At 35.3% G+C, this 15,122-nt stretch overlaps 1 protein-coding gene across 1 annotated transcript in view; it reads left to right on the top strand.

Moving 5' to 3' along the window:
* Positions 1–15,122, top strand: part of TRDN (triadin) — a 169,205-nt gene that overhangs the window by 89,515 nt on the left and 64,568 nt on the right. The window contains exon 13 of the mRNA XM_038132155.1: positions 11,286–11,363. Within this exon, the coding sequence (XP_037988083.1) occupies positions 11,286–11,363 (78 nt within the window). The remainder of the gene's footprint in view (positions 1–11,285; positions 11,364–15,122) is intronic.

The following is a 15,122-nucleotide window of genomic DNA, read 5'->3' as shown; positions in this document are numbered from 1 at the left end:
AGATATTCCCAGTTTTACTTTTTAAACTTTTTACTTTTTTACTGCCTGCTGAGAAAAAATTGTACCCCAAAATTTGAAAAGACTCATCTGGATTGTTCTTCAGAGATGACAGTTAATTGTTTATCAGTTTATCAAAAATCTGTTCACGTGATGAAACCCTTGCCAACCCACTTGTTTCTGTGGATGGCATAAATGGTGATGATTGAATGAAAGAGCTATTTATTTCTCCAGTAATATCCCGGGAGAGTTTTCAATGAGTTTGAAAGGAAAGAATTAATGAACAGTAATTTAAAATACATGTATGAGAAACTGAAAATTAAGTATAAGTTGTTAAAAAGTTTTCTAACTAATTTATTAATGTGCAATTCTTACAATAAACATTATCTGTCATTTAGAGTTAAATATTTCTTCTTTAAACTTCTATTCAGCCATGAGAAACTATGAGAGGATATCCACTGATTCCATTTTACCAGGATTCTTGTCTATGACTGCTCCCTGCCCCCCTCCCCCCCCACCCCCCCAAAATCTGTCTATTTTGTCAAACTCTGAAATTACATTGATCTCTCAAAGGGGATGTTATCAGCATACAATCCTGACACCATCCCACAGAGGCAAAACAACTACCCATTATTCCCAGTTTATATCATCCCACTGTAAATCAGAGCCAGATGCTGGCACATGAAGCTGCATCTGTCAACACTCTTATGGCACTTCATTGTACCTTGGCCAAAATATTTCAAGCTACTCACTCTCTTGGAAACAGCTACAAAGGGAATGTGAGGTATTCTGCTTCTGCAGAAAGGAATGGATGTCTTTCTTTGACAGTTCACTGCAAGGCATTCTGATGGTCAAAATTATGAGATACAAGAGAAAGCCACAAACCTTTGCTGATGGAAATGAGTCTAAATCTTTAATTTTAATGGAAACAAACCAATTTAAGCTGTGAAGGCAGAGAAATTAGAGTAACCAAATTATTCTCACAATTGCATTATGTTTATTGCTGCTATTTAGTATTAAAAACATTTCACATAGTTCAGTAAACAAGTTTTAAATGAAAGGTGATTTCAATGGAGGATCATCAAAAGACTCAACTACTTTAGCTTTGAAAACTAAGCTGTTTAGAAAATAAAGGCAAAAGTTAAAAGCCAAAACACCCCTCATAAACAGCTAATAGTAAAAAAAATAGTTTTCTATTTAAAATGTAAAAATAACTTCAGCAAGGGACTTTGTAAAATAGTAATTGCATTTAATGACTCATTTTCATAATTGATTTCCAGTTAGAATTATTACAGCAGATACTAATGCTACAAAAAGTAAGTTAAAAAATGGAAGCATTCTACAGGCAGCTCAAAGCAGCCTCAAAGTCACGGTCACAGATTCTTGGGAGGGAATGTAACTACCCTGATATCTACTGGAAAAGTAACACAATGAGGCACAAACAGTCCAGGAAGCTCCTGTAAATTGATGACAGCTCCCTGACAGAGGCAGTGGAGGATCCCACAAGGAATGGTGTACTGGTTACTTCATAGTGACAAACAGGGAAGGCCTTGTCAGAGATGTGAAGGTTGGGGGGCTGCCTTGGCCGCAGTGACCGTGAGATTGTGGAGTTCAGCAATGGGCAGGGAAGAAGCAGGGCAGCAAGGAAGATTGCAGCCATGGATTTCAGGACAGATGACTTTAGACTCTTTAGGGATGTTTATGGAGAATCCCATGGCAACAGATCCTGTGGTAAGAGGGGTCCAAGAGACCTGGTTGATATTCAAGGTTCACTTCCTCCAGGCTCAAGAATGATGAACCCTAATGAGCAAGAAACCAAAGAGGGCAAGAGAAATGCATGGATGAACAAGGATCTCCTGTCATTACTCAAGTGTAAGCAGGAAATACACAGGAGATGGAAGCAGGGTTGTGCTACCTTGGAATGAGTGCAGAGAGGTTGTCAGAGTAAGTTGGAGGCAAGGCTCTCTCATAGGGCTGCTTAAAGGAAACAATACTGCCAACGGCATCTGAAATGCCATCCATTTCAGTACAGCAGGAATCCTACATGGGTTGTGAGTGAACTTTTGCCTTTGATTAAGCATGATAACCTACAATCTTCTCCTTCAGTCAGTTTTATAAGCTCAGTTTATATGATTCTAAAATTATAAGTGAGCTAATGAATGTGTTATCTTTAAAATATAATTCTGAAAATTCTTAGGGAAGCTGGCCACCATACATTGAATTTCTTTCAACTTTAATAACAAGGAAAATAGCTGACATCTATACAATGTGCCTTTAAACACCTTCTGATGCTGAATACACTGAAATGTTATGAAGAAGGAAAAAAATGTGTTTTGAAGGGCTTCCACTTTTCTCTTGCATTTTTTGTTAAAAATGGAAAACCTATATCTCTGTTATGAAACTGGACGTTACTCATTTCATCCCAATATAGAATTCTATGCTGTCTCTGCTGGAAAATGAGGAGGATCACTTTCAACAACAGTAATGGTACTAGTTTACCATATCACATAGATAAAAAGAGCATAGAATGGATCCAAAAGTACTTTGACAAGATACTTTCCATTATGAAGCATTTCAGCTTGGCAAGAATTCCTCACCTCTTCTGGTCTGAGAACATGAAATGCAGTAGACAGAAGAGTGTTTAGCTTTGACCTAAGCAACACATCCTTGCCTTGTTTTATGCCCATCTACTAATGTATCTCATCCACAGCCGCTGGGACTGTAAGCTGTGGCAGATCCATTCCTTTCACCATTCTTTCTTCGGGTGCAACTTTCTTTTGATGCCATCTTTCTTCCTGAATGTATCTGCCCTGTCAAAAAGATGTTTAACTTATGACATATACCTATAATGAGCCAAAAACTACTTTATTATTTCTTCATCAGGAACCTCTATTCCTCCCTCTGACAATTCACCTTCCTTCCTATTGTTTCACTTTGTCCTTCAATACACCCAGTATTATCTGACAAAGTAAATAATAGAGATTTCAAAAGGTGTTCAATGCCCACACACATTATACCTAAACTTTTTTTTTTTTTTTTAATTAGACTTAAAAACAAAATTATTACTTTATGTGATATTCATTCATACAATTTTTGGTGGTTTGGGGAGCAATATGCTACCAACAGTATTTACAGCGTGAAAAACCATGCATGGCTCTTTTAGTCCTGGAATACTTTGGTGGCATGAAGCATCATCTTTATGGACAACTGCAAAATAAAATGTTTGCAATTCATTGCACCTCACTTAGATACCCAAAAGTTAATTGCCCAGCTTTAACCTTTAACTGTCTTTATAGCCAGTGATATGAAATGGAGGCCTCCTGAGGACAATTTCATCCTAAGAAAGATGCCTAAGATAGAAAAGATGAATCACCCTTTGAAGGTACCAATTTCTCTCCATTGACTATAAATGGATCCCTTGGGTGACTTATCTAGATATAACTGTCTGAAAGTTAACTTTTAAATGTCTGGTAGTGAGACAACCTAGATACATTCAAGAAATATGCTGCAAATGTGCAAGCAAGAATTTTGTTCAAATGAAGACTTGAAATGAAAAGTTTTCTATAATATTTCAAATTATATTATCAGGAGCAGCTGTTGATGAATCAAGGAAACAGTGGTGCCACTTGGAAAAAAATGCATTCCAGTTGCTATGGTGTTTTGGGAGTGAGTGAAAGGGGAAAAGAAAAAATAGAGACAGAAATATTTTCTTGAATAAATGTGGAAGATATTCCCTATCCAAATGATTCAATCAAAAGAAAGCTAAACAATTTTTGCACCAGAACAAAAGCTCAGCCTTTAGAGCTTCCACTTTCATAGAATTTAAGATTTGTAATTTCAGTTGCCGTATGCTCACAATGCCCAAATTTTACTTTTTTTTTTTTTAATTTCTCTTAGATCCATTTATATGTTAATGGAAAGACATGGTAAGTTAAGTCATTTACCCAAAAGTCATGGAGGATGCCTTGAGCAATAGGGATAAAACTCATGACAATGAAACCCAGGACCCTTTGTTCTAAAAATAACTTCTTTAAAGCATAGAGCATCTTCCCTGGCAAAACTAAAGTGAAAGCAGAATCAGTTGCTACCAAAGCATTATTGGTTTAAAATAATCATGCTCTCCAGTATTGCTACTGGTTTTTCTTCCAGTATTTCTCATAACTACAGCCATGGAACTTAGCTCCCAGTGATTTCAGTGGGAGCGAATAAACAGGAGTTAGGAGCCAACCCCTCTGCAGCTTTGGGCCCTCCTCTGATATTTGATCTAATAAAACCTCTCAGTTCTTTTCCCTCTAATTTCAGACTGCATTATTGAAATTCTAACTTCTGAAAAATGGCTATGGATTCACTGTCTTAAATGATTGTCAAGTATAGACAACACAAGTGACATAATCATTAACTCCTTGTTTGCCTCGTTCTTGCAAAAAGACTCAGAGATATGAAAAACTTTGTGGCTTGAGGACAGAGATGCTTGGATTTAGTTTGACTTCCAGTGATTTCTATATTAAGTATATTCATTATCCACAAATGTCTGTAATTGTGAGACATTATCAAAATTTGTAATTTTATCTGCAATTTGATTTTATCCATGTTCGGTTGGTTTTGTTTTGCAAAAACTGGCATATACACTCTTTCTTGAAGACAACATAAAGCATTATCATTCTTGTAGCAATCACTTATATCTTTTTTGACTTGAGCACTGAATGTTTCTTAGATGTAGTTGGACTAAGGATCGTTGAAAATATGATATGTACAGATAAACCAAACGCAAAGAATAGAAATTACTAAGCAGTGCTCACATGACATAGTCAGTGTCTATTACTTTTCACCATAACAGCTTATAAGGTCCCTCTGTTCGATTTAATTGTTAGCTGCAAGTATTTAGTTGCAGTGTTTTCTGGTTTAATTGGCTATTTCATATTCTGAAAAAAAAAGCATCTATGCCAACTCCTGATATTCATGTTAATTATGCTAGGGGTCACTGCATATGATACCAGTTTATTAAAGGTAATTTGGGGAGAGAGAGAAAGACTGAATATGTCTTTTCATTTTGTAGTCTGCCTCTGCCTCTGTAGTCTGCCTCTACACTATGCATATAATAACCCATCATTACCACACAATAACCCATAATTTCCACTGTCCTCGTACTTAGTTCTTTGAGATCCATCTTTTGATGTTTTTAACATAACATGTAGGTTTATTTTTACCTGCTAACTGCCCGTGATAAATAATGAGAGGAAGTGGAGGCAGCAAATTCAATTTTCAATTTTTTTCCAATTCAATTTTATATTAATGTCAGGAAAGACGGTGTGACTTCTTAACTTATAATGACAAAACTGTTAATGTTTAGCTCTTAACCCCTTTAATGACTTCAGTCTTCTGAAGAACATAAAAATTAGAACAGTTTTCATAAATATGGATTGCGCTAAAGAGAGATTTTGTGGTAAGAAAATCTTTATAAGGGAGTTCTCAGAGATATATTTTTGTAAATAGATTAAACTGAAAGCTCTGTCATGCAGCTAAATTTCATTGCATGCATTTCTGGACCCATAATATCTGCTTTAAGTTAAAACAGACAAAAAACCCCAAAATGCCAATAGCTCTACCCACACCAGTCTTGCTTGCCTCATTTGTACACTTATTATGCACACTTGCATTGTGTGAGATACAAATGCATAGGGAAAAAAAATATCAAACAAATTCCCAGCTGTGACTTTAATTGGATTTGGTGTCTGAGTGAAAACACAGCAACTGATGTTCGCACAACCTCCAGGAGTCTGCAACAATGATTCTCACACCTGTTTAATCACCAAATCAAGTATTTTCTATTCAGAAACATCACTAAATCATGGTAGGAATTTGGAAATATATGGTCCATTCAAATCCTAACCATTCTCTGATTCATTCTAAATAAATATTGATATGTATTTATATGTTCATGTATGCACATGTATATAGCATATATTATATTATTACTACATAGAAATATATATAAGAATCCATTATCAACAACAAAGGATGAACTCAAATCTTTATGCATTAAAAATAGAACTCTATCAAGTTGCTGCTACTTCTCTTTGGTGCCTTGAGAAGAGAAATTTAATCCTTCCCCTTACTCCCTTTCAAAAGAGCATTTAGAATATCAGTCTGCATCCTTCCTTCCTACACCCTCAGTTTTAACCTACTGGTCCTTACTTTCAGCTTAGTAGACGGATGGACTCCCAAGGTTGTTAGGTTATTTGTACAGGCCTGATTTCACTGCCTGTGTGTTGAGGGAGTATCTCACAATAATGTGCTCTACTCAAGTTAGACTCTATGTAGAATTCCAAAATTATTTGTGTTATTGTTAATGGATTTCAAATACATAGATATAGTGGAACATAGATAGATTTGTCATCATCCATGTAATCTCTCCTTTTCTTCTTTTCTTATGCATCATAAAATAAACCGGCTGATAGTCAGTGTGACAATACTAAAATTTAAAAGATTGCATTGCTGCTGGTAATCACTGCCTATACTGTAGCGTAGGTTTTTCTTCATGTCATCAGCCTTATGTGAAGTCAGAGTTTCACTTTATGTTGGGCAATTAACAATTTAATAAAGAACCACCTTCTGAGTGCAATTAAAAAACTGAAATATTTGTTGGCTACAAAAATATACTTCCTTAAAAGTCTCATTTTATTATCCATTAAGTCCATCCTCCCCTGCCAAAAATTTTGTTCCAAATAGGTCTTTAAAATCCCGTTTAGAATTTTTTTCCCATTTGACGTAATTTTGTTATGTGGCCACATCTAGATTACTAAACCAAATTCAACTCAACTGTTCTCTCTCTGAATGTGATTTTTTTCTCCCATAGAGAGACCCAAATCCAGTACACTTCCTCAAGGTCAAAATGGGTTGGATGTATCTCAGCTATCTTTTGGGAGTGGTCCCTGGCCCCTGCCAATTCCTGAACTGAGCCAATGAATTTTTTCACTGCTGCTTGGCACAAGTCGAAGTTGTCACAGGCTATACAAAAACATGTTGCAGGATATGTATATCTGATATCCAGAGCCCAGTAATGTTCCCAGGCCCCATTTAATTGCCAGTGTGCATGAAATCCTTGTGTCACAGTGTGTTCCTTAGGAAAGAATGCCCATATGGAGCATCAGTATTTTATTTCAAGTAATACATTCCAGAAAATGAGCATTTGCATTGTTCAGTACAGTTACATAATCTCACCTCTTGATCCTCAGCTGTTCTTTCTTAGTGAAAAAACAGTTTGCTCCTTTCATGCACACATAGTAAGCAGAGAAACCCTTGCCCAGAATGGCCACAGCCTAACGTCTGGAGAGTAATGACTGAAAGCTGGGGAGAGACTCACCTTTAACTTGTAGCCACTTACACATCAAAATGGGAAGCCTGGGCAACAGGGTTGGACTCCATTATGTTTTCAGTCCTCTAAAAGCATATTTGGCAGTCTTGCCTCATTCTGCTGATCCATGCCTCGTTCCAACATTCATTAAACATTTGATTGGAATTTATTTTTCATAAAAAATGACTCTGCAGTAACAATTACTTTATTTGAATTATTTTTACTCTCACTAGAGAATGATGTCATATCTGAGCAGAATGAGATTTATCTGAAGACATTTTGCAGCACGGAGAAAGTGTAACAAAGTATTGGTGCTGTTGGACCATAGTATTCCTGGTGTTCAAGGAATTGGTATATGGATATGAGGAAATGAATAGTCATAGGAATGGCATTTCCACATATTGCACTCTGTGATAGCATTATTTCTCTCCATATCCAATTGGAATATTCACTAGTCTGAAATGCCGGTATAATAATAATAATAATAATAATAATAATAATAACAAGTATTTAATCTTTTTATCTAGAAATATATATTTAGACACTTTATTAAGGTTGCTGCAAACAAGTTGAACTCAGAAGATCAGGAAAGAAGAAAAACTCATATAATTTGATATTATCATAAATCTATTTATACATAATATTTAAATATGACATTTTTGACACACGTAGAATGGACACTTTCTAGATTGAGAAATGTAAGGTAATTAAAGTTTGTCTTGTATTCCTTATCATGCAATAAAAAATCTAAAATATTAATAAACCAAGTCAGGATTAATTTCTTCAAGACATCTCAATCAATTTGATAAACACTGATGACAGATGTTTCCCAGAGCTTGAGGACTGTAGCTGATTTTCAATGAAGTATTCTTGTTACCTTGTTAGAGTCCTAAACGTACTCATCCTTGCAGCCTGTTTCTTTCCTTTGAGCCTGTGGAGGAAGGTACTCATGCCTTAATGTGACACTATTTTCTCCTGGTGAGATCATTCCCATGAGCTTAAATCCAAAATATTTCACTCTTTCTGTTTTCATCAGATTTAATTTGTTGTCAGCTTTTTACAATATCATATATGAAGAAGATACCTAAAGCACAGCTGCATGGACAGATGACACATGGAAATGTTGTGGATCAACTCTAGGGACAGACTGGCGTAAAAATGCATGGACATTTCTGTGCTTGCAATTACATCTTTTGGAGAAATCAAAACTTACTTTATTTTTTTTTTAAAGCAGCTTAAATGAACCTTAGTGGCTTATCTCCTCGCAGTAAAATGGAGACTATGTTGGAAATGAGAAGCAAATAACTATGCAGTGCTTTTTGTGGCTGAATTTTTAAGGCTGTGAGATAAGTGTATGTCCAGCAATAACAGTGGTAATCTGGATAACAACTTTTTGTAATTCATGGCCTAATGTGATTGTCCACTGAGAGCATTAAATACATCCTGCCTTCCTCTCATTTACATCATGGATATGTGTCCAACTGGCCACTGCCAGAGTCAAGATAGCAGACATCATTAATACGAATGGTCTGATCTGTTGAAGTCAATTCCTCATTTCTATTTATCAGTTGTCTGTACTACAGAAAACCACTTGTGCTTTATAACTTAAAGAGGAGAGAAGGAAAAGGAAAGAAATTTGACTTAGGTTATCCCCTTTAACATATTTCATCAAAAGAATGGATAAAATATTTATTCATTTACTGTCCTTTACATTCCCATCAAAGTGAATAGAGAGACATTTAATAAGACATGGAAACATTAAAGAAGCCTTTTATCAGAGTGGATGGGAACCTGCTCAGAACAAACATTTTGGCCTAAGGGAAAGTTTTTGATCTGTGAAGCTTAAACTTAAAACACTCTCATATTGGATCATGTGGTCAATTTGCATGAAATAAATGATTTGCTTAAAACTTGTAAAGCGATAAAATAGAACCTGACAAGTCATTAGCAATAAGCAGTATCATACTGGCATTATGCACACACTGGTGCTATCATTAGAAAACTGCTGCCACAGCAAAGCACAGGGAGATAATGGGACCAGCCTACAATTTGACCTAGAGGAGTTAGATCATTGCCCCACACTGTAGATACCACTCTGCAGTTCAAATTATCGACTATCCTTCATCATTACTCATCTAGTCAACATTCTGAGCCACTGCCCTTTATCCTTTTTCACACAAAATATTCGTCCAAGTTATAAAAATTATCACTTTCTTTAACTAGGGAATATGTGGTCTAGTTCTGTAAAGGGAAAAAAAAAAGGAAAAAAATGAGGAAAAAGAACTAATGTTTATTCTAGGACTTTGATCAAATGTAGAAGAAAAAAAAATCTATTCTTTATTAATTGCTATGGGGTTTTTTTGTTCTCATTTTGAACTGGAAATTCAATTGCTCCAGTTTCTGTGCGTTGATGTGGTTATGAATAGAACTTTTCTATTCATTTTGACAACAAAGGTAATCGGCAGCTCATTGGTTCAGTTTGCAGCTTCAAGATGTTTTTTTCAGACATAAAGCATTTGGAAAATCATGGCTAAATATCTGGATTCCTGAAGTTTTCCTAACATTCATTTTAAGGCTATAGTTATTCTGTGATGATATCAGTAAATATGCACTAGGGTCTATTGCCAAGACAGGAGGTACATGGAAAATGTAGGACCATTACCATTTGTTGCAAAACACCTTCAATACATTGGTTTTATCAATGTGTTAACATTTTGTCTGTGGCTCAGGCACATGTCAAGTTTGAGCCGCTCTATGTTTGATATTTTACACAAATTACTGGATAAACTGAAACACATGCTTGCAAATTCTGTGCTTTCAATTGTACATGTGCTGATGAGGTGCAATAGCATTAAGTCCATGGTGCTCAAATCCCACTGCTGTCTTCAAGATGATGTTTTTCTCATGCATTCCCCATGAGTATACACGCCTTTGCAAAGTGAGAGGGGTAAGTAAGATGCTGCAGTTTCCAAGGCCCATTAAAGCCTTAATTTCTTTTCTATCATCAAGCATGAGGCATGGCTTTGAGTTTCTGATGTGAAGCTGGAGCTGAACTTTAACAGTCTGATTGCATGTGGACTCTGGTGCAGTGAATGTATGCTGGTGCATATGACTGAATCAATGTAATATTTAACTATTTAATTTTATTTCTCAGGTCACAAAAAATACACTTTCCAAATGACAGTGACAGGACAGCTTCTGAGACTAAATGCCAGTGAAATAAAAGGAAATAAGGAGACTGCAAATATGTCATAAACTAGAAAATTAGCATAAATAGTATAAGAGTACATTAAATATGTTTGTGAATCTGTGGAGAAATGAAGTGAGAACTGTTTTGTACAAAACATGATATCTGCACAAAGGCTAAGACAGTACAGAAAGTCCCAGCTGAACACTCTGAGTAGAGGTATTTCAGTCAGCAGCTGGAATCACAACCTCATCAGTGTTTACAATCCATGACCTGGTTGGTATTGGCTAATTAAGAATAAGCCTTAAGGATGAGAAACATCATAATTTTTACTGGTGTTTCCAGGAGCTCATTAAGTGGACTTTAGGGAGCAACTGAAGATCATTTGCTTGACAGAAGAAAATAAAACTTTGTTGTAGAAGAGGCATCATGATATGCAACCTTATTATTATAGTATTATTATTATTATCTGTTGAGTCTAAGGAAGAAAACCAGAAGTGTAGCATTTCAGCATATGTTTGAGTGGACATGGACTTCAGCAGCTTCAAATGTGACTCTTAAAAATAAATTACTCTATTTGTTGGGAAATACATTTCCTTCTTATCGTGTCTAAAAGGTATTAGCTTAAATGCACACTGTAATATTTTTAACATGAATGAGCCATTTTGAAGGGAGCTCAGCCTCCCAGTGAAAGTGCTCAGCCTGTTGGTGAATACATTTTCTATGCTTCATAACCTGTATTCTTAGGTGCAGGACATAAGGAGTTTGCACCACCTCGTCTACTTCTGGAACACAGCCCAAGAAAGAAACCAGCAGCTATTGAAGGTAAGTTTGATTTTTTTCACCTTTATTGGCTTCTACTTATTAACTTGACTGTTTGTTCTAATGACTTTTTCAATTTTTTTAATTTTTTTTTTTAGTTTTTTTTTGTTTGTTTGTTTTTTGGGTTTTTTTTTTAGTTTTTTTTTTTTTTTTTTTTTTTGTAAATATAGCCTATATTACAAAATTGATCACATTACTAGGTCTGGGACAGGAATGATGCAGTGACATATGCATGACAAAATCTGTACGTTCCTCATAGTAGTTTCACAGATGGCTTGGGGGATTTCCTGAGTGAAACAGATTACAGGATTGAGGCCTAATATATAAAATGTTTTAAATGGCATTCAGCCATAACTTGCTATCTAACTATAAACATAATCAACATTATCCTCTTAATATACTTTGGATTATTCTTTCAGCTATTGTTATTCAGTAATTTTTCTGTGCCTTATTTGTAATAATGAATGTAATATTTCTGGCTCTGCATTTATCAACCCTATTGCTATTGTTAAATCCACTGAAAGAGAAATACAAAGTCAGATCTTACGTTCAGAAGATTAAAACATAATCCCTGCAATTGAATTATATTGTTTATAGTTTGATCATTACAGTAAAGTGATTGAAATACTAATTTTAATTTCAAAATGAACTATGTCTGATGACTTAGTGCTACAACTGCAATATATGTTCTTGGTCTTTATACCATACAATTTAATAGTACAAAACAGCTGAGTCTTTTAGTGTAATTATGTAGCAGTTTTCATAGGATATTTGAGTCCTTCAGTCATGCCATGGCACTTGCTAATTTCTCTCATAGAGGTCTTAGTTCTATGTCACCCAGAAAGCAATTGCAGTCTAAGAGAGGAACAGATGGGGTGGCAGCAGAGTAAGTAACAAGAGATACAAGATTTCCTGCATTTGAAAACAGAAAATGAGACTTAGGTTTTGCCAGGACCCATGACTGAAACAAAGTGTTACATTAATTAGATATTTCTGTAATGTGATTATTCTGAATCAGAACATATGGATAAAAATAGTTATGTGACTTATGTCTTTCCCCAAAAATCTAGTTACCTCAAATGATTATTCCTTTTTAAACGTTCTGTTTAAAGAAGTATAAAACTGTGGTTATTTTGAGACAGTATAGAAATAAATTTGAACTCTTGCTTACTTTAGGAAAATGTTTGAACCTTGCTTATCAGCATAAAGTCCCTGCAATGTTGAACTCTGTTATCCATCAATTTACCATAATGGAAAAAAGACATAATAGAACAATGCTGACACATTTAGTGAATGATAAACTTAATCTTTAAACATAACTGTTACACAAGATGAAATAGCATCAAATTAACATAAGATTCTTGATTTTCAAAATCATGAGGAGCATGCAATTACTGCAATTGCACATAGAAATGACTATTTAGGACCAGTTACGCATTTGTGTGTTTCATTAGCTCAATTATGCATGCAATTCAGGTAATTGGGACTGTAAATTGGACACCCATTTGGCAAACGAATTTGGGGGAGATTATCTGCTCACAACCATATAACTAAATTCCCTTTAAGGCTCAAGGCCAGTCACTAGGATACAATACTTTTCATGCAAGAGATTTGGAGGACATAAAGGCGGCAGAATTACTTGTAAAATGTTATCATCTAAAGCTGTTATGTTGTGCTATTCTGTGTTTTCCTTATATGAGAAAATATGCCACAGCACCTTGAGGAACCCTAAACCCTGAAGCTTTATTTCAGCCCTAGGGGGAAAAAAGTAATTTATGAGAATATTTGGCAAAATGTCAGAAGGGAAAAAAAGGAGTAGGCAGACAAATTTAAATCTTTAAAATAGCTGAAGAGACATCTGCATGTGACTTCTTAATGCTTAGATTCTTACATGACTGGTGCATCACTAAATATCACTGATCAGGAGAAGGGACAGATTGAAACAAAAAATTCTTCTTATAAATATAGTTGAAAATAGTATCATAAGTTGTTAGAATAGAGAATAGACAGAAGCATTTTTTAACTGAGAAATATACTTTATATAACATCAAAGAGTGGCTTAGCCTTTGACAGAAGAAACCAGCTTTGAAAAAAAGTAAAACTGTAGGAAGTAACAGAACGTTTATCACACAGAAAATATATTAAACCAATGTACTTACACTCTAGGCTTTCCAACCCAGTGATATTCAGACATTATATACATAATGATGCAGCTGGTGAAGGCTGAAAGGATCTTACTCCTTTTCTAGATTGACATGTTTTCAGTATCACTCTATTTTGCCACTGCTGCCTTAGGTAATCTTGGACCATTCTTGTTTTCTGATAAGGTAGAAATAGTGGTGCGTATGTGCTGCAAATCTCTAAAATTTTTAGATTATTTGATGCCTTCAAATGGAATGCTTTTCCTGGATAGCATCCAATGTCCTGTAGAAATTATGGTCTGCTGAATTCTTGAGGCCTTAGAAAAGGAGCATATTGTTATTATATATCAAATCTCACATTTTCTCCCATTGTCATTGCCTTTTTCTCTTCCTTCAGCTCCACAGTAAATCTTTTGGAAAGAGGGTAATTATTTAAGACAATCTCAATTTGTACACTAGATTCTAGTGTACAAAGCAATAAATTGCATTGAAGTGTGTGTATGAGTTGAAATTTTCAGATATCTCCTGGTCAAAAAGCAAAATGCTTTGTACTAATCTGGTCAGAAAGAAAAGAACAGATCACTGCTTTCTTATTTCATGGTTGGTTGGCTTTTTCAAAGATCTTACCTTAAAACTTCAATGAAGAGTTTGAATTTTCAGATAATGAGCACCAGAGAATAATAAAACAAAATATAGGATCCTGTAACAGTGAACAAGAGAAAGAAGGTAAAGGGTTCTGTGAAGATAAAGGCATTGATATATAACATCTACTTGTATTTCAAACTTGGAAACCTTGTTTGGTAAACTAAGAACTAAAGAACTAATTTTAGATTCTTTATCTTATCTTTCTATGGAGCTTTCACAAGTACTTGGAAGTAGTGTTCTCAGCTTGGCTGACACTGATGCTGCCATGTCAGGACACTGGTGTCACCAGTAATTTGAACAGATCAGTTCTCCATGGCTATCTGAATTTGACTTTAATGTTCTCCTTCTTCCTTGGTTGTAGTCTTCCACACCACTTTCAACTCCAGATTTCTTTTATTTTTGTTATTCACTGACATTCTAGAACGGCTCTACAGTGTATACTGATTCTCTGTGATTCTCTCTCTTAGTTCTTGAATTTTTGCTCGGCTCACACAGCTTTTTCCTTCCTCCATTTCCACGTTCACATGGAAAGGACCTTCCTTTCTGACAGTCCTCCCATGTTTCCCTTTATGACATGGCAGGGTGATCGCTCAGGAAGACTCTGCAGTTAGACAAGTGTAAAAACTAAGATCAGAGGCTTAGCTAGTTATCAGTGAATCTTCATGTTAATTGTTCCAGAATAGCATGTCTTTGCCTTCTCACAAGATCACGGCATCTTTGTGACAAGCCTGTATCAAAATCTTTCTCCTGGTGGAAAGAACCTTAATGCATGTGGTATATGATCTCAAGCAAACCTATGCTTTTTACCACTTCTAAGAGCACTGGATGACAAAAAACATTTGAACAACATTGTATCTATTGTATCTGAGTATGATTTTCCAAGTTATATTGTCCTAAATGTCTGTTCCTGTATCTTTGAGTGAGAGAACTTTTATCATGGAAGAGTCACCAACAGAACCATTCTGATCTTTTAATG

This window comes from Motacilla alba, chromosome 3, assembly GCF_015832195.1.
Source record: "Motacilla alba alba isolate MOTALB_02 chromosome 3, Motacilla_alba_V1.0_pri, whole genome shotgun sequence".
Classification (NCBI taxonomy): domain Eukaryota; kingdom Metazoa; phylum Chordata; class Aves; order Passeriformes; family Motacillidae; genus Motacilla; species Motacilla alba.
Note: the sequence above shows the minus strand (reverse complement) of the source record. Positions and strands in the feature narration are given on the sequence as shown.